The 24,279-nt window shown below is 38.2% G+C and overlaps 1 protein-coding gene across 2 annotated transcripts in view; it reads right to left on the bottom strand.

The window, feature by feature from the left end:
- Positions 1–24,279, bottom strand: part of NLK (nemo like kinase) — a 105,887-nt gene that overhangs the window by 42,967 nt on the left and 38,641 nt on the right. For both annotated transcript variants that reach the window (XM_030536227.1, XM_030536226.1), the window contains exons 2-3: positions 6,723–6,852; positions 3,904–3,959 (exon numbers count right to left, since the gene is read on the bottom strand). In XM_030536227.1, coding sequence (XP_030392087.1) covers positions 3,904–3,959; positions 6,723–6,852 — 186 coding nt within the window. The remainder of the gene's footprint in view (positions 1–3,903; positions 3,960–6,722; positions 6,853–24,279) is intronic.

The raw sequence follows: 24,279 nt of genomic DNA, 5'->3' as shown, positions 1-24,279 counted from the left end.
AATTCCATTTAGCATTTAAGATGCACCTTATGAGTTATCTATTCTAGCAGAAAATAACTCTATTCCAATATAAGGGCCAAACCCAGGTAGACAACAATCGGATGCACAAGCTGAGATGAATCCTACAGTTGGGTTGGGAGCTTTGACTAATGTAACATTTGGCCTAACTGAAGACAGTTTGGCACCAGACTCCTGCTTTGCACGAGAGACAGGAACACAGTTGGGTGTAGGGAGCTGTACATGCACCTTTCTATGACAGGCTATCCCCCTGAGGTGGAGCCCATCTGTTGGCAGCATTTTCCTCCCATCTTCAATGCACCTGGAGAACAAAGTGCAGCTACCTGGCACTTTCCCCCTCCTTTGCATTCCCCTGCCATTTGTTCCACCTCAGCAAAGCAGTCTGATCCTACAAGATGGAAGAGCTACCGAAATTTTCAGTAAACTTCACTTTAATGTAAAATATTTATTAGCAGCCAATATTAGAGCTTGTTGAAAAATATGGAGAAGTTCAAAATTTTGAGTGGATAGACAGTTGATCCAAAAACTGGAAACATTTTTCACAAAAAAAACAACAAAAAAACCCCGACATCTTTATTTTTCCAATTCTATTTTTTTGAAAAATTTAAGAACTTCAAGTTAATCCAATATATTCCAGAGTTCAAAAATAAATAATTCTGTTTCACTTGAAGACTGTCCTCTGAAGAGGAAATCTCCACAGCTCAAGAGACAGAGAAATGGGCTGGCTCTTCAGTGAGTGCCCACAAGTTTGTCCCCGCCTCAAAAAGCAGCAGAGAAGGCTGAAGGCCTACTGTCAAAATATGGAGGCCTGTATGCAAGAAAGAATATCCTCCAGATTTTTAATTATACAATACATACACACAAAAACCCAAACATACATACATGTGTGTGCACACACACACCCCTCCCCCATATGTCTATAAAATATTCTGTTCACTGGGAAATATTTGAAATACAGCACTTAATACAGGCCTCTGCAATATTTTTCTGCCGGGGAGGAGGAAGCTAAAAGTTAACAATAAAGCTTATTCAAAAAATTGATGACCTCTTCAATTATGATTTTGTCAAATAAGAAAATAATAGAATAATCAAAATTAGAGACATACTGGATTGTGCACTATGAAAAGCAAGGAGAGGGTGAGGACATCTGTATGCCAAACAGACAAATCTGATATTATTTTCAAACTTCTGAGGCTATTAGGAACTAAGAAGAAAGCTAACCTCTGTAAAACTATATTTAAAATCTTGGCACACAAAACCAGCCGCTCGTAGTTTTAATTTATCAGAAAATCTAATAGGGTTATATCACATACACAAAAAAATCTGAGTATATTCCCCACTAGCATGTAATTTAAATAGAATCTGTGTTTTTACCCTAAGTGGCTTTTCACCAACTCTCAGTCTTTCACTTAATTGGGTTAAGACCAAAATTTTAACAGTTGATTTCATGTAGTTTGCCCACATTAATTGTCTTATTATTCCATTTACAATAAAACTGCTCTGGGGTTGACCTTGGATTCCTCTATCTTCCATCACTATGAACTTTGTTTCTTACATAATAAGCGTCAGTTAGTAAGCCTGTACGTTTACAGTTGTTGAATCAAGGCCAAAACAGTGCAATGGTGTTTCTCCCACAACTACAAGGACTTAACTGTATTTAAAAGTTAGCACCATTTCAGCTAAGATTTATTTATTACACGACCAAAGGATTCCACTAGAAAATAGAGAATTAAAAAGGGAACAAAACCCAGAAATGTTTCAGATTTCTCCTCAATATTTAAATTATGGTAAAATAGCTGTAACCTGCTTTTTGGTTCTATAGATTTAAAATATTTTAATAAGAGGGTACATAGGTGAGCAGACATTCATTCTGAATTCTCGGTTTGGATAAACTTTTGATTAAACTTAAAGATGTCATTACTATAGCTTGCATGTTATAATTTTACAAACTACTCTATTACGCTTTAATCCTATCTAACACAGGTTTTATAACACAGTATTTATAATTGATATATACATAATGTATGTTACACAGAGAATAACTTAAAAAAATGTATTTATTAAGCAGTTCGTTTACTTGACAAATTCTAACTTACATTTCTCTTACCACAACTGAAAACAATAAAACAATCTAAAACAGGACCTATTTTCAGGACACACATAGAATACTGAACTTGGACGTTGACAATCCATTAAGGACAAATTTATTTGCATCTTTTAATAAAGTTCTATTACTTTATTTACAAGCCTTATGTTGATGTTTGTTATGGTGATATACTACAAGAAACTGAAAGTGAGTTAAGTAAATTATTTAGATTGTTCTTTTCCCTTTTTATGGAACTTAGGTTTTAGAGACTAACACACTCCTGCATTAAAAAGCTCACTGAGTACATACCCTTTCTATATATTCTTCAGTATGAAAACATTAACCAAGTATCTTAATACAAATAACTTTTACATTACTTAACTTATCTGCTCCTTAAAATACACTTTTCCTTTTAAGTCTGCAAAAAATATTCTGCTACTTATTTGGGTTCGTAAAACATTTTAAAATGTTTGTAAAGTTTTGCAGTTTACTTTAAATATCAGTCATGGAAAGGAGTCTGATGAATTACTTTCCACTGGAAATATGTCTATAACCAAATAATCCCAGAGTACACTGATTATCTGGTTTATTTCCCTACTAAGAATTGTTTCAAACTTTCCTAAACATTTCCAATAAATGAACATTTTGTGTATTAAATGTGTAAATTAGCTCTAAAATAGGAATAGATTAGTGAGATCAGGGTAGGCATAACATTTTTATTGGGATCTCTAGATCTGTAAGATGGTAAAGTCTTGCTAAGAGGAACAAAATGATTCTTATTTTAATCACAGCCCTTGATGCTGAAACCAGAATCATCACATTCTTATGTACTTTTTGTACAACTCACTACTTATATATTGTCATGGTGGGCGCTATACAAAAGGCAAAAAATATTCTAGAATTATATTTCTATTAAAGCAAGTGAGCTCTAGCCATAATATTGCCAATTATTTATATATCTCTATAATATATAAGAATGTGCAACTAACAGGTCACAGATAATCAATCACTAACTATGTTCCCAGTACACTTTTTAACCTCATCCCCCTCAAAAAACAAAACCAGCCATATGAACATAAATAATAACACACAATACATATTTTTTTCATAGCTGTCAAATATTGTTTTTTGGAATGAATCGACACTCTTCCACTGATCTGAGAAATATCTTAATGTTGGGCCATCTATCACGGTTTCTCAAAAAATTATCTACAACAGCACATGGGCTCTTTTGTGTAAATGCTATGGTAAACAATGTATAATTCCATGTGGTATCTGTTTTCACTTCAATATGAGGACTGAATATTAGATGCCACACATCACTAGTTGCATAAGAATATCTCTAGAAATCCCATATCCTGGTATGCGTCATCACCACTCAGGTCTGAGTATGAGAAGATGGGCATTTTTAGGAATTGTTGTAGAGTGTTACTTAATAAACAAACAAAGAAATAATTCTTGGAAGTAATTTTCAAGACAGTATTTGGGGGAATTGTAACTACAAGTGGTGCCTGCTGGTAAGCAGCACTATATCCCACTTGCCTGTTGGCACTCATGAAGTCAAAGCTTCGTGATCAATCCTGAACCTGTTCATCTCTAATGATAGCATGAACAAACTGCTCTTGCATGAGCAGTCCCATTGTTGTCAACAAAACTATTCACATAAAGGCTATGAAAATTGGGCCCACATTCTTTCCAATTTCCTATACAGAGATCACAGATTAAATCAAACACTTGCAATTTGTAATCTAAAGTCAATCACATCTACCTCAATTAAAATTATTTTATATTTAGGATACATTTCTTCAAAGTAGTCAATGTGTGGAGGTTGGAGTATGTCAAGGGCGGAGAGCACCTATGGAACAACAGGCAAGACAGTTTTACCAGAGAGAAAACAGAAATCTTAGTCAAATAAAAGTAAATACTTACTACAAAGGCAAGGTCAGGCTATATTTTTAACACTTTGTTTGCCTCCTGTTTAAAATATTTGAGATGTCCTCTTAGTAGATTTGACAAAACAGAACACAATTTTTAACTAGCTGGTGAATTAAGATTTGACTGTTTAACCTTGGCCTGGCCGATGACTAAGTCCTACTTTACAGCTGGCATATTTTACTTGTTATTTATTAATTTCAAACACCTAAGTAGACTTTCTGTAGCCTACCTACCAACATCTCTGTCTGTAAACTGACTCATTTCTCTATTAGGACTTAGCCTTATTCTGCCACCACAAACTAAGATTAGGCTGGTCTTCACATTTGGAGAACATTTCTTTAAAAGGTGAAAGAGTAGCTGGCTTCCAAGTATTTGTAAAGTTGACATCACTGCATGTTATATTGTATGGCAACACTGTCACATAGGCTGTATTCTGTCATCACACAGGACACAAGGAAAAATTTTGCATCTGCATGACAAAGCCAGCCCCACTGACTTCAGGAAGATTGCACAGCATGCAGGTGAGTGTAGAATTTAGCCCATGTCTTTGTTTCTCCCAACAAAATAAGCAAAATAAGGAAAGTTAGGACAAGATGTTCAGAGGGCAAGATTTCCAAAATGGATGCCTAAACTCAAGCTCCTGAATCCACAATTAGACACTTGAGTAAGTGGTCTGATTTTCAAAGTACTAAGCACCCAGCAGCTTTAAGTTAATGCAAGGTGCTAGCTGTTGAGCGCTTTTTGAAAAATAAAGCTATATTTCAGGTGCCTGTATACTAGCATAAAAGGACAAGTTTAAAATATCTTGGCCCTAATATCACAAATGTAAAAATATGACCACAAAACTTCTGAAAGAAGTTTGAAGTCATTTTTAAACACAAAATATACTAAGTATACAAACAAAAAGGGGACTGATTTTGTCTTGCAATTTATCTTTTTAACAATATCCCAACATATTCCCATTTCCATAAAGGCATTTAAAACAGACATTAAAGTTATTCACTTTTTGAACCAACAGCCCTGACAGTCACTTAAGTTGTGTCCCTACAGTGACACGTTTGAGAAAGCAATTGCACAGAATTAAAATCCTCACAGGACTAGAAAACTACTTTGGTGTGGGGAATATAATCTATGGCATTTAAGTGCATTCGCACAAACTGCTTCTGTTATCAGACTCCGCTTCAGATCACCTGCCAAAGCAGTTTACTACTTCTTACTTCATAGCAAAAGTTAACCTGTAATGAAGCTGCTGCACAGAAATGATTTAATGTATTACCCCAATGAAATCTTTAGTAAAAAAACAAAACAAAGATTTTCTTAGACTCAGGTGTCACGGCATTTTTATAAAGGGTAAAAAAAAAAAAAAAAAAAATCTCCTCTACTGTCATGAGCTTTATTTCCACCAAGGGTCCATGCATCCTGTGGGAACTTTGGAAAAGTATGCAATTATCAGGAAGGGGCGGGGCGGGGCGGGGGGTACCCAATGGCTATGAATCAGTGTACAGACATAGTATAGTACCTGTTCTACCTTGGAGCACTGTTTTGTAGACATTTGAGTAATGATTTGTAGGCCACCCCTGGAAGCTGCAGCTTTGTTACAGTGTTTTAGTTAGTTAGTTACCATCTGGCTTATTTCTAGAGTCCAGTTTGTGTTTTTTCCTCAATCTCCTCAGTCTTAGATTGGCTCTTTGCTCTAATTAAGGGCTGTCTTTATAAAGAGAATCTCTAAGCAAAGAAATCAATGCAGAATTATCAAGTTCTACTTACAGTACAATAGACATATCTCCCAGAACAGAAACTGCAGGTAAAACCTGAACTGCTACCAATAGTATACAAATCGGTCAACTCTTTGAATTAGAAGAGACACCACCTCTGGGTCCACATTCCTGTTACTTAATGTATGAAGAACTCCTCCATTCCCCACAAAAACAACTTTTCAGTCATTTCTCCAACTGATTCCTCAGTTTATGCTTCGCTACAATTTATCACAGATTTCTGAGCAGAATCTGGACTGGTGAAATAATCACAGAGTGAGTTTATGGGTAGAATTCTTTTTTTGCTGATCAGATTATCATCACAGGTTAATGGGTTGCACTTTAGTGGTATCCATGACCAAATTGGGTTGGAAGAGGACTGAAAAAATAAGACTCATTTAAATCAGATAACAGAGTGGAGTAGGGATTGCTGGCCAAACAGATTCATGTATACCTCAAAAACCTTCTTACGTCTAGGAAAAAAAAGTCTTAAAGCTTCCATGAATCTGCTTTGCTTTCCCCTCACTTCCATTTATTAAGGCAGATGCAAGAATAAAAGTACACCAACAATTCAGTACTGCCAGCACTGATGTGAATTCAGCATTTAACCACATACAAGAAAATCATTTTTAGAATCTGAAACTCACAGATGAACTGGATATAAAGAGGAGGGAGAAGACAAGACAAGGTAGTGAAATAAAGGACATTTAGGCAAAGATTCCACTATGTCAGTCAGTTCAGATCAGGATAAATAAGTGGGTACAAGCACCCATAGGCTAAGAATTTAATCCTTTCACTGTGTGCAACCTCTGGATTTTTAGAGAATCCTAAAGCAAATAAGATTTTTAAAGTTGATTTAAAGAATCCAGATTTTAAATCTTTTCTTACAAAACTTCTATTAGTATACTAAGAACTCAAACTTTACTCACATTGTCATGCTTAAAAAAACACAACATCTTCAATTCCCGGAAGACCCTTTTGCAAGAGACCAGATTTTGGAAGACATTGGGCATCTTTTTGAGTGCAACTCTCTTTCCATCTCGTGGATCTGTTACTGACCTAGAGAATACAAAACCGGAAAGGTTAAAAACTAGTTCAAGTAAACTTTTCTAGAACAGAAAAAAAAAATGTTTAAAGGTTACAATACTTTTCAAACAGGAAGGTGGTTCAAGACACATATTGGGGGGGGAATCATGTAAGCAAGGGCAACACAGCGTAAATTTACTGTTCTTTATTAAGTAAATTCCAATCATTCTTTGGTTAGATTATATATTTACACATATTCAACTCCTCCTGGTTATTGAAGTGGCTGAGCACGTCATGCAGTAGTGAATTTACCTCTAACGTACACTACTATTTGAAGTCAGAGATCAGTAACTGGAACCATAACTCATGTTAGACCACAAACATTTCCTTCAGCCTCCCATTAAACAGTCTATTAATATGGGAACATTTTTCGGTTATACAAAAGAACAGAGTTAACTATTGCATAGTGGTATAATAGAGGTGAATACAAAGATAAATCCACTAAACCACACTGTCAATCAAACTTAGGAACTCTGTTCTGATCTTGGATCTGCGACCAAGCATCTTTGTGTGGTGTTTTGAAAACTGTGTTAAAATTACAAGCGATCATTTTAAATTCTAAGGGGATTCCTGGTCCCGCTTGTGTACGAGGGGGCTCTGAAAGAAACATGTGATCTGGTTCCTCAGCAATTAGCCTGCAAAAGAGCCAGTCATCAAGGTGTGTGGAGTTGCGCCTCTCTGCTTTAGGTAGCACCTGCTATGTCTGTCTGTCTGTCTCTCTCTCTCTCTCCCCCTGTATTGGGTTGTTGCATGTTAGATTTCTGGATTCTAAGAAAGAAAAGAGCTTTCACTGCAGATTTTCAGGACAAGTATTTATATTTTGTTTCTAACTCTAAGCATACCACTTTGGAGAAATCACTCCAACTGGTGTCTGAGTTTCCTGATCCGTAATGTGAGTATGATGTTTACTTTCTCATAGGATATGAGGATGTATATACAGAAGTTACAAGGAGCCCTGCAAGTGTTAAGTATTTTATTCTAAAGTTACTGGCCTCTGAAAACAGAGAACTCTGAGAACTTTCAAGTCAGAGAAATGGGACTCTTATGGGCCTCAGCTCCACAGTCATAAGATTTTAAAGCAAGAAGGGACCAATACAGTGCTTAATTTGTGCCAGGCCTTGTCAGTTCATAGACTCGGCACCTCTGGGCTTGCAGCATAAGTTATGTAAAAAAAATTGCTTGAGCCCCTGCACCTCTTTTGTTAAAAATTAAGCACTGGGCCAACATTTTGACCACTTGCTTAACATAGGCCAAAGAATTCTACTCATTAATTCCTCCATCAGTCCCATAACTTCTGGCTGAGCCACAGCATCTCTTTTAGAAAGACATTCGACCCTTATTTAAAGTATTAAAGTGATGGAAAATTCTTCAATCCAACAGTTAAGTACTCTCACCGTTAAATATTTGTGCCCTATTTCCAGTCTGAATTTCTCTTAACCTCCTCTTTGATAATAAGACTCTTGACTGATATATTTAGCTTATCTGTCATTATAAGGCAGGTTTTCAGACCTCAAATCATTCTTCTAGCTCCATTCTGAAGCCCCTGCAATTTTTCCAAATCCTTTCTCAAGTGTTCACATCAAAACTGAACATAGTACCAGATAAACAGCATTGCACCAGGAGTTCACAATCAGCTATCCACCATAACATCTAAATCCTTTCCAGAGTCACTCCTTTACAGGACACATTACCCTATCTGGTAAAAGGGATCTATGTTGTTTGCTCCTAGATGTAACACTTTGCATTTAGCTATAGAAAAAAGGCACATTCTTTTAATGAGCCTAGCTTACCAAACAATCCAGATCGCTTTGTATAATCAACCTGTCATTTACCACTCCACCAAGCAGATTGTCATATGCACACTTTATCAGCAGTGATCTTATATTTTCTTCCAAATCACTGATAAAGACACCGAATAATATTAGGACAAAAACAGATCCTGTAGAACCTCACTACATAGCCATTTGATGACTATTCCCATTACGATTTGAGAAAGTTAATTGTTAGTCAGTTTTTAAATTAGTTTAATATGTGCTACACTGATTTTTATCATAATAATTTTTAATCATAATAGTGGGAGGCATTAAATCAAATTCCTTATAGAAGCTCAAGTAGATTATGACACCAGTTACCTTCATCAACCAAACTAGAAATCTCATTGGAAAACAATATCAAGTTTGTTTGACAAGACTGTTTTTCCCTGAAGTCATTATGATGCTGTTGCTTTGAGAGATTTCCTCATATCACCAAGACACACACACACACACACACACACACCAAAAAAAAAAAAAGAAAAGAAAACTACACAATAACATGTCATTGTGAGTTTACTCATGGCAATATTAGACTATGTGGACAAAATTAATGTTGTACTAATTAAGAAATGTTGCCCTATGAACTGTTTTGATCATGAAATAATTTTCTTATAGTAAAACAGAAAGTAGTATTCTCCTGGTTTAAGTTTCTAGTATCAAAATAAATGAGACTGAGGAGGTGAAGATGGAACATGAAGTGAAAGGCAAGACGTCAGAAAGAGGCGGAGGCAGAAGACAGACGAGAAGGATAGGAGTAGAGAACAGGAAAAAGAACAACTCACTCGCAAACAGACCAAGCGAGGATGGGAAAGTCACTGGCTTGCACTATTTATCAAAGAGCAAACTTTAGACTGACTTTTTCTTGTCTCCCAAGAGAAAGTGCATTATGGCTTCAGGGGAGGGTGGGAGGGACCCACATGTCACATCTCCAAGCATCAGGTCTGACAAAATTTATGTTAAGAGTCCAATGACATTGGGGTAGGAAGCGCTGCAGTGTCCCTTTGCACCAGTTTCCACTGGTTCAGAGTTCAGGTAAAACACTCCTAGCATCCTTTAAGAAGAATACAACACGCAGGAGAAAGCCCCAAGGCAGTTAAATTTGACTAGGCTTTTAACTGAGGGCTTGTCTACATCAGAAAGTTGCAGCGCTGGTGAGGGAGTTACAGCGCTGCAACTTTGAAGGTGTACACATCTGCAGGGCACCACCAGCGCTGCAACTCCCTGTTTGCAGCGCTGGCCGTACTCCCGTTTTGTCTCGGGTGTAGAGGATCCAGCGCTGGTGATCCAGCGCTGGTAATCCAATGTAGACAGTTACCAGCGCTTTTCTTGACCTCCGTGGAAGGAGGAAGCCTCTGGTAATCAAGCTGGTTTCCTTTCCCGGTTTGCTCTCTCGGTCCCGGAGCCACCCAGCAAACCGCAGGGAAGGAGACCTGCTTGCTCGGGGTTCCGGGACCGAGAGAGCAAACCGGGAAAGGAGACCAGCTTCGCCGCGGTTTGCTCTCTCGGTCCCGGAGCCACCCAGCAAACCGCAGGGAAGGAGACCTGCTTGCTCGGGGTTCCGGGACCGAGAGAGCAAACCGGGAACGCCGCGGTTTGCTCTCTCGGTCCCGGAGCCACCCAGCAAACCGCAGGGAAGGAGACCTGCTTGCTCGGGGTTCCGGGACTGAGAGAGCAAACCGGGAAAGGAGACCAGCTTCGCCGCGGTTTGCTCTCTTGGTCCCGGAGCCACCCAGCAAACCGCAGGGAAGGAGACCTGCTTGCTCGGGGTTCCGGGACCGAGAGAGCAAACCGGGAAAGGAGACCAGCTTCGCCGCGGTTTGCTCTCTCGGTCCCGGAACCCCGAGCAAGCAGGTCTCCTTCCCTGCGGTTTGCTGGCTGGCTCCGGGACCGAGAGAGCAAACCGCGGCGTTCCCGGTTTGCTCTCTCGGTCCCGGAACCCCGAGCAAGCAGGTCTCCTTCCCTGCGGTTTGCTGGCTGGCTCCGGGACCGAGAGAGCAAACCGCGGCGTTCCCGGTTTGCTCTCTCGGTCCCGGAACCCCGAGCAAGCAGGTCTCCTTCCCTGCGGTTTGCTGGCTGGCTCCGGGACCGAGAGAGCAAACCGCGGCGTTCCCGGTTTGCTCTCTCGGTCCCGGAACCCCGAGCAAGCAGGTCTCCTTCCCTGCGGTTTGCTGGGTGGCTCCGGGACCGAGAGAGCAAACCGCGGCGAAGCTGGTTTCCTTTCCCGGTTTGCTCTCTCGTCCCGGAACCCCCCTTGAAGCCGTCCAACAGCGCTGCAGTGTGGCCACATCTAACACCACTTGCAGCGCTGGTTGCTGTAAGTGTGGCCACTCTGCAGCGCTGGCCCTATACAGCTGTACTAATACAGCTGTAACAACCAGCGCTGCAAAATTTTAGATGTAGACATGGCCTGAGAAGGATTCAACTTTATGCTCGTACATTATTCAAGAATCCTGTCTTCTAGAGAAAACTGTAGGCTTTAGAAGTATCCATTGACAGTGCCATTGGTTTCTGTTAGAGAAACTAGATTCAAGATGTTTTGTGGATAGAAGGCCAAAACAGACGACTGCAAAGCGATATTTGCAATCTGCATTTTCTGTCCCTTTTCCCCCCCAACACACCAAACCCACAGGTCTCACTTCAGAACAGACGCAGGGGAAAAAAACAAAAAAAACCACAACTTTTTTTGGTGTGCTGTGTGTCTATATATGAAGTACAGAAAGAGCATGTTTTTAAGTGGATAAAATTTGCTTACAACCAGGCAATTAATAGCTGATAAAACGCTTCCCTGAGGACAAACTGGCAAAAAAGGAGGGATGATATGGCATTCAGATAGAGTGAGTCAAAGAAAGTCCATTGTCTGCACAAATCAGTGTTCATTACTGCAGAGATTACAACACCTCTTATGTTTACCTTACTTCACACATTCCCACTGACTTCAATTAAACTATTTTCAAAATAGGGAACTAAATGTGACTAAGGGGTTCACAATTTGGCCCTAGAGATTTAATATTACACCAAGGAAAAGACTTCCCGTATCCATCATTAATTTGGAATAATTTATATGAATTGTAGAAACTGAACATTAAAATGACTACTTACAGAAAAATTACTCATTTAGGTACCACTTATACATTTTCAATTCATATTCATCTACCTTGTACATTTCTACCTAACATACCTGAAAATGTTCTTCATAAATACTTCAGGTAACTACCTCCTCTCCCCACCTCACTAAAGTAATACCATAAGAAAAACTCTACAGACAAATGCTTAGGCACAGATTCAGAAAAATAACCGAAGGTAACTCCTGCTCTCTCCCCATTAGCAAAATGCCACATTTCACAGAGGATCTTCATTCTTCCTCTTATGATGAAAATGACGACAGAACAGCTCAAGTAGTGAGTCTTTGGAAGGCTTATTTATTTGCTAATCTGTGTACAGTGGTAGGTTGTATCATCTCTGGAGGCTGAACCATTGTTTAATAAAATAGGGAAAGGTTTAGGAGGAATCCTGTGCCAGGATTAGTATCCAAATCCAGTTGGTTTTTAATTTAATTAAAGCAATTACATGAAATGCATGCATGCTAGTGGTTTAAATCCCTACCTTCATCCAAATGTCACTGCCATGTACTACAGAATGGGTTTTTAGCACAAACAATTTCACAAGGGAAAAAAGTGGACTTCAGTTTCTACTGAAGATAACAGGCTGCTCATTTATTTTAGCATATGTTGAGTAATCTCACTAAAAGACACTCAGAATGCAAGATTCATAATAGCTGAATATTCAACCAAAAGGCCAATTTCTGCTTCTAATAAATATACCTTTCTTTTTAACAGCGGGCATTTCTACTACAGTACAGTAAACTATTACTCTGATTGTGGAAGTTATTCAGTATGAAATGAAAACATTCCAATATTTCACCACATTGTATTTTATTTCTAGGAACACCAAATAGCCAATCTTAGGAGGGCTAAGAACTGGACAAAAATCATTTATAATATCATGTGAATCTGGTTCAGCTAAGGTCCCAAAATACTGCAACAGTCTGCACACTTCTTTGATTGAGGGAATGAGATGATTACAGTATATGTCCTAGTTTAGTTATTTTACCAGAAGGATCTAATGAGAAATGAATATAATCAGCCTTAAATTATAGTGAATAAAGGCAAACAAAATTCAGCTTCATTATCTGTCCATACAAATACTTTGATAAACTAAAGAAAATACTGGTCTCTCTTGAAGTTGTTTCAAAGGGTTCTTACAGAGCAACTGGAACAGCAGCAATAATCACTGATCTACATCAAGACAGCATGTAAGCTCACTCGCAAACACGTGTTTCTACAGTTTCCAGTCATATGATCTGCACTGAATTAGTGCTGTAATCAGAATGGGATTAATCTGTACATAGGCTACAGACAAAACTGCCTTGGGTCACTTTTTTCCATCCTGAAGAGTGGAGGGAAGACAAGGATGGGTGTCATAAAACAAGGATGCAATCTAAAGATGATTTGTCTGTAGTCAGATTTCACTGAAGGAAACAACTGCAGCTTCACAGCTGTTTGTCCCAACAACATGGGAAAGAAATGTTTTTAAAATAGGAATATGTGATTGTAAAACAACAAAAATTGGTAGAATGACTTGGGGGCTGCTGTATCACCTGAAAGTACTTATAACGAAACAAATTTCATTTTGCTACAAGCCTACCATAACCTCTATCCACTCAATTCTCAACCTTGCCTCTGTTAATATTATCACTTTATAAATTATCTCTTTAAAATAAAATATTTGCTACAATATATAATTCTAATATTGTTGTTATTCCTTGGCCACAGTATTTTTTGCAGGGAAGACTGGATGGAATACCTACAGACATGCTTAGAAATGCCATGTTTGTTCATGAATCTTTTTCATTAATCTGATTCTTTGAAAATGGGATTAAGATGCACCACACTTCTAAAAGAACTAATTAGTATAAAAATCATGTCAATATACATGAGATCAGGTGCCCAAAAGCAAATGTAATCAGGCTAATTTCCCAACACTCAGCTCTGACCTGCCTCCCGGAGCCAGCACCCTGTACCTCCTCCTGCACCCCAACACTCTGCCTCAGCCTAGAGCCCCCTCCTGCACCCAAACTCCCTCCTAGAGCTTGCACCCCTCACCTCCTCCTGCATCCCAACCCCCTGCCCCAGGCTTAGCCCAGAGCCCCCTCCCATGCTGTGAAGCCCTCAGCCCCAGCCCAGAGCCCCCTCCTACACCCAAACTCCCTCCTAGAGCTTGCACCCCTCACCTCCTCCTGCATCCCAAACCCCTGCCCCAGGCTTAGCCCAGAGCCCCCCTCCCACGCTGTGAAGCCCTCAGCCACAGCCCAGAGCCTGCACCCCCTGCCCCAGCCTGTGAAAGTGAGTGAAAGTGAGCAACAGGGGAGGGGGGGAATGGAGTGGGGCGGGGCTTTAGGAAAGGGGCGGGGCAGATCCTAGGTTGCCCTTAGATTCCAAAAGTTATCTTGAGCGTAAAAAAAAGTTGGATACCACTGGTATATAGAGAGTAGTAAGAGTACACTGATTACCAAGCGACTGCTTGCAGACAACATGCGTTATGTACTCATCTCTTCTTCACCATTTTTTTTTAGGTTGTGAACTCTGTAGAGAGGACCATGTTTTCTTGAATGTACAGCACCTAGAACAATCAGGTTTTGAACTTGATTGGGGCCTTTGAGTGCTACCACAATTGAAATAAACAGGCACAGAAGTCATGGTAGAAAGATCCTCCACTTCTATGTTAACAGGTAATGTAAAAAAAAGGTCAGTCTATAATTTATGCACCATGCCAGAATCAATTCAGACACCTTAGAATGTTTTAAGATTGTGAAATTTCATAAAATAAATTGCACTATGTGTTTGGCCTTGTCTAAGCGAGGCAGGTACCCAAAATTTTTAAAAGTTACTTCTATGAAGAGTTTGAGCAAAAAAGAATAATGTGGCTTTGCGATTGGTTTAGAGCCTGATAAAATACGAAAGATTTTATTCACAAGACCAGTGGAGTGAGAGCCCCTCTGGACTGTAAAATTAAACAGAAAGCTAACAAATGTCTTGTCACTCTCCAGGCGTTGCTTTATTAACTCACCTCCTGGAAAGAGTTTCCTTTGGCTTTCAGGTTAGTGGTGATTGGACTGCACAAAGCTAAACGTCATCTTGGAAAAACTATGCATGTGGAGCATTTGCAGCCATTCTTAAAAGTCTCTTGCAATCTCATAACTGCAGTACTAGCAAAATACTCAAACTGGGGACAGACTGAAAAGTTGTGTCTGAAATTAAACGTCTCTCTGCTAGAGGAGGAATAAATAAGAGCTGAGAGTCTCTGGTTTCTCATTAGGTCATTTCTAATTGAACAAGAGGAAAAGAACCTTTTTAGCATCATGGATTTGTGTGAGATTTGCTTCCCCTATGAAAAGACTCCATCTGAAGTCTATTGGAGATGCATATTTTGGCAGCAGAAAAACAATTATAGGAACACATACCAAGAAACTTCTCTTTTTAATAATCACATGTATTTACCGTGTTTTCTTCTGCATGCTTCAAACCTGCATTTTTCAAGTCTCATAGCTATGAACCCTCTTCCAACACTGGACAGGATAGTTGCTGTAAAATTAACCCAGATGTGGTGATACTATACAGTAGAACCTCAGAGTTACGAACACCAGAGTTATGAACTGACTGGTCAACCAAACACCTCACTTGGAACCAGAAGTACGCAATCAGGAAGCAGACGAGACAAAAAAATGCAAAGACACTACAGTACTATGCTAAACATGAACTATTAAAAAAATAAAGGGAAAGTCTAAAAAAGATTTGACAAGGCAAGGAAACTGTTTCTTTGCTTGTTTCATTTAAATTAACAGGGTTAAAAGCAGCATTTTTCTTCTGCATAGTAAAGTTTCAAAGCTGTATAAAGTCAATGTTTAGTTGTAAATTTTTGAAAAACAACCATAAGGTTTTGTTCAGAATTACAAACATTTCAGAGATACAAACAACTTCCATTCCCGAGGCGTTGGTCACTTTGAGGATCTACTGTATATGGTTTCAAGGTTAGTGTTGTGGCTTGCCAGTATTCTAAGGTAAAACTCACAAAGTAGCATTTCGTTTTATTATTCATGCAAAGACCAGTCATGCTTGTAGCTGGTAACAATATAACTCTAATGAATGTGAATGGTAGTGCAGTAATTTCACACCATGTTGAGTTTGTTCTCTCTTAACTCAGAGAAGCAGCTGCTTTGGTTCAGCACAAACAGTACCAGAGAACAGAGATAAGTGCTGAAGCCTGTTACACAGGAATGCTTTTATTTTCTTTGTTGCTTAAAGGCTTGCTGTGCTGAGTCTTCTGGTGCTGAGACACACTGGTTATCCCATCTGTATTAGCTAATGAATCTCAGGCTGTAAAGATAATGAACAGCCCTGAAGGCAGTGTCCGTTATCTCTAGTGAAAATGACCCCTTCATGAGAGAGAGCTGATCTGTTAGTGACTAGTTACTTTTTACATAAAAAAAATTATGGTGTAAAGTATTAAGTGCTTTAATGACATTAGTCTCTGATTTATATAATGTGTTAAATGACACAGTGTATACCTGATTTTCATACAAAACCATAAATGAAACTTCATTTTACTAGTAAAGGTGTGTTACATTTATTTAGATGGACTATACAGGCCCAAATACTCAAAGGTGTTAACATGACCCTGTCACTGCCCAACATTAAAACAGTTTTAAGCTAAGTTCAAGGTTTGGTATACTGAGATCCCGGCCTGCTTAGTACCACGGCAAACACACCGATAAAAATTGTAGTCTTGTATTAAACACATAGAAAAGGAAAATCAGGTAAAGCCTTTGAAATTGGAAGTAAAGCTTTCATTTTAACAACATTCCTTGTTTCTTTTCCTTCTAGCTGGAGAAACTTTTTAAAAAGAATTCTCCCTTCTGTCATTTTCACAGTATTTTAGATGGTATTAATGATGGTAATAACTGTCATTTTGGGTAAAAGAGAAGAAATTAGTTGGAAGGGGCTGGAGCGATTGCTGCTGCTGAGGTCCAACCCCATTTACTAAAAGACAGACAAACACAAGAGGGGAGAGAAGAAGAACAGCAAAGATAGAAAATGCAGCTTCTGTCTCTGGGGTTGGTTCCTATTTGCTGTCTCACTGCTGGAGAAACTCAGACACGGCACACGGTCTTATTAGCCACTGTGAGACCTGGCAACTTGTACCAGCATTGGGCAGTTTAGGGCTTTGCTATTAGCTGCCTTTTTCAGGTCATAGGCTTAGAGCAGTGTTTCAAAATACACAGTCTTGGCCAGCTTAGCCAGCTTCTTATTAAACAGAAGGCAAAAGGAGAGACAGAAGACAAGAAAAGAAACAAGGGTGAGAAGGAGGAGGACACGCAAGGGAGTGGGGGTTAGGCGAAAAAAATGCCACATCCCAGGTGGAGTTTGGGATTTAGCCAAAGTTGGAGGAGATGGCAATCCCAATGTCATTTGGGTCCCTCTTTCTAGCCTCGTCCAGATCTCTCTCAGGACAATGAAGGCCTCTCAGTGTAATGATAGATCTCGGGGCGGCCGCAAGCACATGGGCGAGGGTCGTGCCGGGAGCCACGGTCCGCCGAATCTGCCGACGCAGAAGATAAACAAACAGGCCTGGCCCACCAGGGTGCTTAACCTGGCAAGCTGCGTGCCAGAGGTTGCCAAGTCCCGAACTAGAGTTATCCATCTATACTGCCTCCATGGCTGTACACGTAGATTTTTATTTTATTTTTTAGTAAAGCTTTATATCATTTTGGTGTTCAGTGGCTTGATTCTACCAGAGTAACTCTAATAGTATTGACATATTGAAGTAACATCCCTACACATACCTCATTTTTGTCCACTTGTCAGTGAAGAGCTTCAAAGACAAGTGGTGAGGGAACAAATGTGACAACAGCTTTTTGTGGAGATAGTGTAATCAGAGCTATAAGGTTGAAGCCCAGATGTAAATCTGACTAAAGTAGTGTCGCAACAGGCAAACGGAACATAAGAAATCGCAAGAGCATGACACGGTGGAGAGAAAAAAAGATGTTTAGTGCCTACTTACAACATGCTAATGCAGTTGGATTTCTCTAGCAGCAGATTTGGAGCATTACATTCCTTCAGCTATACTGCCATAAAAACATGCCGATTCTGTGCAACACATTGCAAGAGTTCAGGACTGCCAATTTGTGGAAGCATTTTCAAGTTGGAGAAAAAAGACTTTAATTTATGAAAAAATTGTTTATGCAGATAAACAGCTTCTGCTACAAGCAAGGCATAGAGCTGTTAGAGTTTATAATTACATAATTGACAGTTCTGATAAATCAACATTAAATTTAGATGCTCAATAATAAAACAATTGGACAATATATTATTTTTTATGGGCACTAAATATTTATTTTTCCAGTTATATAATCACACTCCATTTCCCTATTCCAAAAATACAATTAAAAATCAGGAATGCTTTCCCTGCTTTTAAAACACAAAATTAAAACACAGTTGCTTTTAAAAATAAGCTACAGATATAGATTTAGAGCTAAATTCTTAAATCCGTTTTCTCCTATTAGCCATAAAATTATTTAAAAACTCTTGCTTATATTGAAGAAATTATTTAAAAAAAGATAGTAAAAGAGAAGTAAAAAAGCACAAGACTTCTATAATTTCTGAAAACAGATTGAACAGATTTCTCCACCTTCTCTCTCATTCATTCTAGTTTTATCCATAAGTGCTGTAGAGGCCGTGTATTTAATTTGAACATAGACAAATGGAATCACAGAAATGTAGGTCTGGAAGGGACCTCGAGAGGTCATCAAAGTCCAGACTCCTGGGCTTAGCAGGACCAAGTAAACCTAAACCATCCCTGACAGATATTTCATAGCTGTCAAAAATGCAGTCAGGCTCTCAGTGCTGTTCAGTAAGGTAATTAACATTTTGCTACAAAAAAATTAGATTTTTTATGATAATATAAAATAAGCCACAATTGCACTCAAAAGTGTTGGCTATAAGCATACTAAAGGAAAACTAAAGACTTGCAACTATTACTTAGAGCAGTATCTTATACTTGCCCCTATATGGCATCTTGGAAGCCGTTTACAAACAAACAACCATTAAACCTCAAAATCTCTGTAAGTGAAGCTTCCCTAGGATATCATTAGGGAAACTGTGGTAGTGTTCATGGAAAAGCATAGTTAGAGCATTCGAACAATCTTAACTCTGCTCATACAATGACATCGTGCAATAACCATATATTTATGATAAATGCATACCAGTGTTTGTATAGTCCCAGATTAAGTTAAACTGATTTTTAAAGAAAGATTTTTTTTTTTCCCCCCTCTTCATAGTGTCACTACAGGGCAAAGTTAAAGTTGTTTGGCTGCTTAACTTTGTATTTCCATGCCACAACATGTTTTATTTCTTTGACATTTAACTTTAACTCGGAATTTCTTGGGTTTCTATGCTGTTCATTCTGTGGATAGTTACAACATCCGTGTAATATTTTTCACCCTAAATTATTCATCTTGTATTTTGAAGGCCTGTTCTTTCCAAAAGTAGGTTTTACCCAGTAGCCTTTTCCTGACTATCCTGTTCCAGAGTGTGGAGTGAAATGGATCACTGTAGAGTATGTATAAAGGAGCCAGTTTTTCCTAATCATACCCCACAATACAACCAATGATCACCAGAATGTCTATCAACCTGATCTCCCCAAAATAACTGCAAGTTAGTTTCACACTGCTCTCCACACCCTCACCGCTGCTGGTGACCTCTGCACCACTCATTGTCAATTTCACTTCAGGGAGCAGCTGGAAGCTAACCACTGGAGTCATGAAGATCGGAAGTAACAAGACTGCATCTGCCCCTCTCCCCCCCAAAAAAAGCTTGCCTGAAAACAACTGCTATTTACAGTATCCAGTAGAGATGCTGAAAAGCGTCACTTGCCTTTTGTATACAGTACATACTTTGATACTGGCAAAATAATTATTTATAGCAATATGTTATCAGGTCACGAATTCCCAAGAGAAACTAGCTAAAGCATGAAAGTCTCCTAGGAGCTAATTGAGAGAATAGCTAGAAAGGCAGCTTTACTTACTGCTGTTCTCAGAAGAACACATTTCAATTCCCTGCTCTGCTTTGTTAGGATATTGCACCCTAGGTGAATCTAGCAGTAAAGTGAACAGCAGGCAGGGAATCTATCCATCACTCAGCACAGTGTCAGTGGGGTGCTCTTTCAAGCCACTACAGAAGTCTGCAAAGGTCTCACTTATTAAGCATCAAGAGTAGCTGGAGATAGATAAGAGACTAAGATTTAAACTAAAAATAACCTAAGAAAAAAGTCAGTATTGGAAAAAAATTAAATAGGGTAAATACAGCCTCACAGTGAGTTCATGAAGGTCTAGTTTATATGTAACCAGGTCTTTAATAACTATTTAATTCTAGCTATTACTATGAGAATTCAAAACAATGCATCTTACTGGCACCATCTTTAGGATTTCATATTATATAGTACAAATTAAAGGAAAAATACATCTGTAATACCAATAGTTTACATTTAGGGCAAAATGTTTGATTCAAGCTACTTACAGCCATATTGTAAATTTCTCTCTTATACTAGTGAACTTTTATTCACATATGTCATTCTGCTAATGTTACTGGAACTAGTTGTATGAGTAAGTACTCAGCATTGACACTGAAAGGTTCACAATCTGATCCATTGTAAAAACATTTGGACACAGCTTGTTAACATGACTCAGTCACCTTCCACAAACTCTCAACCTCTATGTATCTAATAATGGTAGCATACAATGCTGTATATTTTGTAAAATTTATTATGAAAGACAACACACGTTTATTGAGATATTCTCTCCCCTTATTATTCCCGCTTATTTATTTTGCATTTGCGTATTTGCCAAGCCAAACAATAGTGTTCTCAGTAGCCAAGTGGAGCTCTCAGAGCCCACTGCTGAATTTGGTTAGCAGGCACTCCTTGACAATGGGCATCACCGTTTGATCTTCGTTGCAGCTGCAGCATGCATTGCCTCCAAGACCTCAACAGTGCTGCTTGGCTGTACAGAGCCATTGCCCAGTCCCGAATTGGTTAAGATGGGCCACTGACAACACGGTAGGTCAAAGTCAGGCGGACAAGCAATAGGATCTGTGACAAGGAATTGATTGGTGGTTGATGTTACACACTCCAACTTAAAAATAACTAATTATTTTTCATCATCTATTGTCACAAGCAATACTTAAGATTACGGCACCCAAAAAATTACAGAAAGTTATTTCTCTATTGTTTGTTTACATCATGCATTTGATAGCATTTTATTAATGTTAACAATTTCACTATTCTTGGTAGTGTCAACTTAGTTGTGCATGTCTGTGTCTGTCTGTTACATGGAGCAGTGTATAAGAAAGAAGGGTCTTTCACGTATCAACAAAGGAGAGAAAATATGTAAGAATAGCAAAGTGATTACTAACTCACACAAAAAAAGCAAAGATATTCAAGGACAGGTAAAGCAGGCAAACTACTTTTAAACTCATTTTGGGAAATTGGCACCTTGAAATATAGTCAATTTCTCTTTAAAATATTTAGTGACTGACTATCTGAAAGAGGTCCCATTGAATGTTTAATCTGAAAAAAATGCTGAATACAAACATTTGCAAAAACTTAATATTAGAAATTTTCAGAGTTCAGCAAATAAGCTTGTGTCAAATGTGTATTAAAGAAGTCAATTCTGTAAATGCTAGGAGGAATACTAAAGTTTTTAAACCCATAATTTAAAGCTAATGGAAGTGCAATATAAATATATTTTTCTGCACTAAAAAAATGCAACCCCCTCCAAGATGTGCACAATATTTCCAGGATGACTTTTTTGGGGACTGCTTTTCCACCTGCCCTCATCAAGATTTGCATTCACACGTGAAGCAGATAGAGGTCTGAAAATAAAGGACAAAATTATTAACACAGACAGACATGCACTCAACAGATGGGAATAGTGGGGGTAATGGTGCCGAAGTCTTCATGGATTGAATAGCTACTGTCTATAGTGCAGATGGCAGGAACTTTACTTTGAGGCAGCACTGGTGAAAGAGACAAAGACCAGCTGCACTCAATGGAATGGTCCTCAGAGAGAAAAATATAGTTAGAAACTCTCACTCAAGACTTTTATTCATGTTCTGACACAAGAAAAGCAAGTTCCTTTCCACAGAAAGTGTGCCCAGTATTTACTAACAAGACAAAAATTGAACAAGTGATCAAAATTATTGGTAAACTTTTTTTTTTAATTATGATAACCCCCAGCAACTCATGAGCATATTTAGGAAGAAGTCATGTGGATGAAGCTTCAGAACCAATGACCACTGGTTGACCCAAAACAATATAAATAGATTTATATTGCACTGCCATTAACTTTAAATGAAAAATCAGTTATTCACAGCTCTACTTACGAGTCCCTGGATTAAATGGTAAACTGTACAGTACATTTATTTTCCAAGAGCCAGTGAAAACTTACAACTCGACCTGAGAACTCCTGGATTAAACTAAACTGTACAGTACCTCTATATTTTAATAGTCAATAAGGACTCCCACTCACAGTGAGCTGTAATGAATAAAAAGAAAGCCGCTCTAGCTGTAACTACGGCCACACAACTTTTTGGACAAGATCTGAGATGCTGCAGTCAGAATACTATCAAACACAAGTGGAAAGAGTACAATCACATTCCTCAACCTAAGTTGGCTTTGAAGGACAATTAATTTTTCAGATCCAAAATGTATGCAAATTCCATTGTGGAAAATTGCAGGGTATTAACAGAAGTCTTGTTATCCAGCAGATCTCTCAGATATTGGCAGGCTAGACCAAGCCAAATAATCAAAAGCTATAAAGAAAGTTGCTACAGATTCAACTTCACACTGAAGTTCACAAAAAACTTAGAGAACTAAATTTCTAAGGAGAGAAACAATAGCACTTTGAATCAAACTCAAACAGAATGTTTATGATAAAAATTTAAAACACGTTAATACTTTGACTAGTTATAATTTTAAATACTTAGCTTGACAGATTTTACATATGTTTACAGCCACAAAGCGTCTTGGACTCAACACATTAAACTAAACTGCATCCATAAGGAAATCCCAAGTCAATATTAGCTCTGGAAATAGCCCTGAACACCACATGACATGGTACAAAAGGGAATGTACAATTTATCAGACATTAAGTATGGTCAATCAAATAGTCTGATGAAAATGAGAACACAAGGTAAATTTCAAAGAGTACATCCTGTTACCTATTCAACTACCCAAATTTAACTGAATCAGGTTCAGTTATCTACTCAGGTGATCAACAGTTTGATACTCTTGTTTTTGTAATGAAAGATTAGTTAATATTGAGATTTTTAGGTAGCTTAACATTTACAAAAGTAGAGTTTAAAGAGAACCTGTTAGAGAGCTTAAGGCACACTTTAGATTGGGAATCTTATGTTACAAGTGGCAGTGTCTTTGTTGCTAGAGGAAAAAGTTTTCCATGAGCTGCCTGGGAAACAGCTTGCTTGATTGACATCCTCAACTGAGTTCAAAGTTCATCTTTTTAGAAACACTGGTTTTGCAATACTTTATCTGAACTTGGATGAACAAGCCATTTACTTGTCAAGAAAGAAATGCTTATTTCTGAAATTCAAGCCCCCTCTTAAAATCCACCCATTTTGTCTTCACTCTTGTTCATTTAGTTACTTTATTTATTCACTGGTACATTTAAAATATTGCATAGTACTCAAGAATGATAGTCCTGTAACAAGGTTTCCTCAACCAGCTTTCTGGGATGGACTAATTTAAACAGAATATAGGCAAAAGACAAATGGCCATTTGTTCTAATAAACACTAGGAACAATGATTTAGACATTCAAATTACAGTTCTCACTTTCCTTCGATGATTGTTTGTCAAAAAGTTATTAGCCCAAGATTTGGCTTGATGTTCCCTTAACCTAATTCATACAAAACACTGCTAAACATGAAAGCTTATTTTCACTTTCTTCCCCCAAAAGTGCATGGTTCAAGCATTTTATATTTAGCATGAAAAAAGTAATGAAGTTTATTTAAGCACATTGCTTTTAGAAAATCCTAGTACATTTACCAAGAGTTTCAGAAAACTTATGGCAGCATCCTTGATCCAATTTAAAATATGTTCACCTTAAAAGTAAATGAGGATTTTCCTGTACAATCAGAGATTCCAATAGCCATAGTAAAAAAACAGGTCATTTTATTTTAAAAAGTTGAAGTCTGCTAGAAACTGACACTTACATTACAGTACCAGTTACTTATGTTGCAAATTGGAGAGTCAGGATTTTTTTCTTTAAAAAAAAAAAAAAAAAAAGCCTAGTCGATCTAGATATTTTTATAGTCCTCATCACCGCAGGATCTGAGCATTTCACACTTAATTTTTATCCTCACAACACTTTTGTAAAGTGGGGAAGTATTATCACAACTGTTCAGATGGGGAACTGATGAACAGGGCAGATTACAACAATCTACCTAAAATCCCATAGGA

The sequence above is a fragment of the Gopherus evgoodei genome, chromosome 17 (genome assembly GCF_007399415.2).
Source record: "Gopherus evgoodei ecotype Sinaloan lineage chromosome 17, rGopEvg1_v1.p, whole genome shotgun sequence".
Classification (NCBI taxonomy): Eukaryota; Metazoa; Chordata; order Testudines; family Testudinidae; genus Gopherus; species Gopherus evgoodei.
Note: the sequence above shows the minus strand (reverse complement) of the source record. Positions and strands in the feature narration are given on the sequence as shown.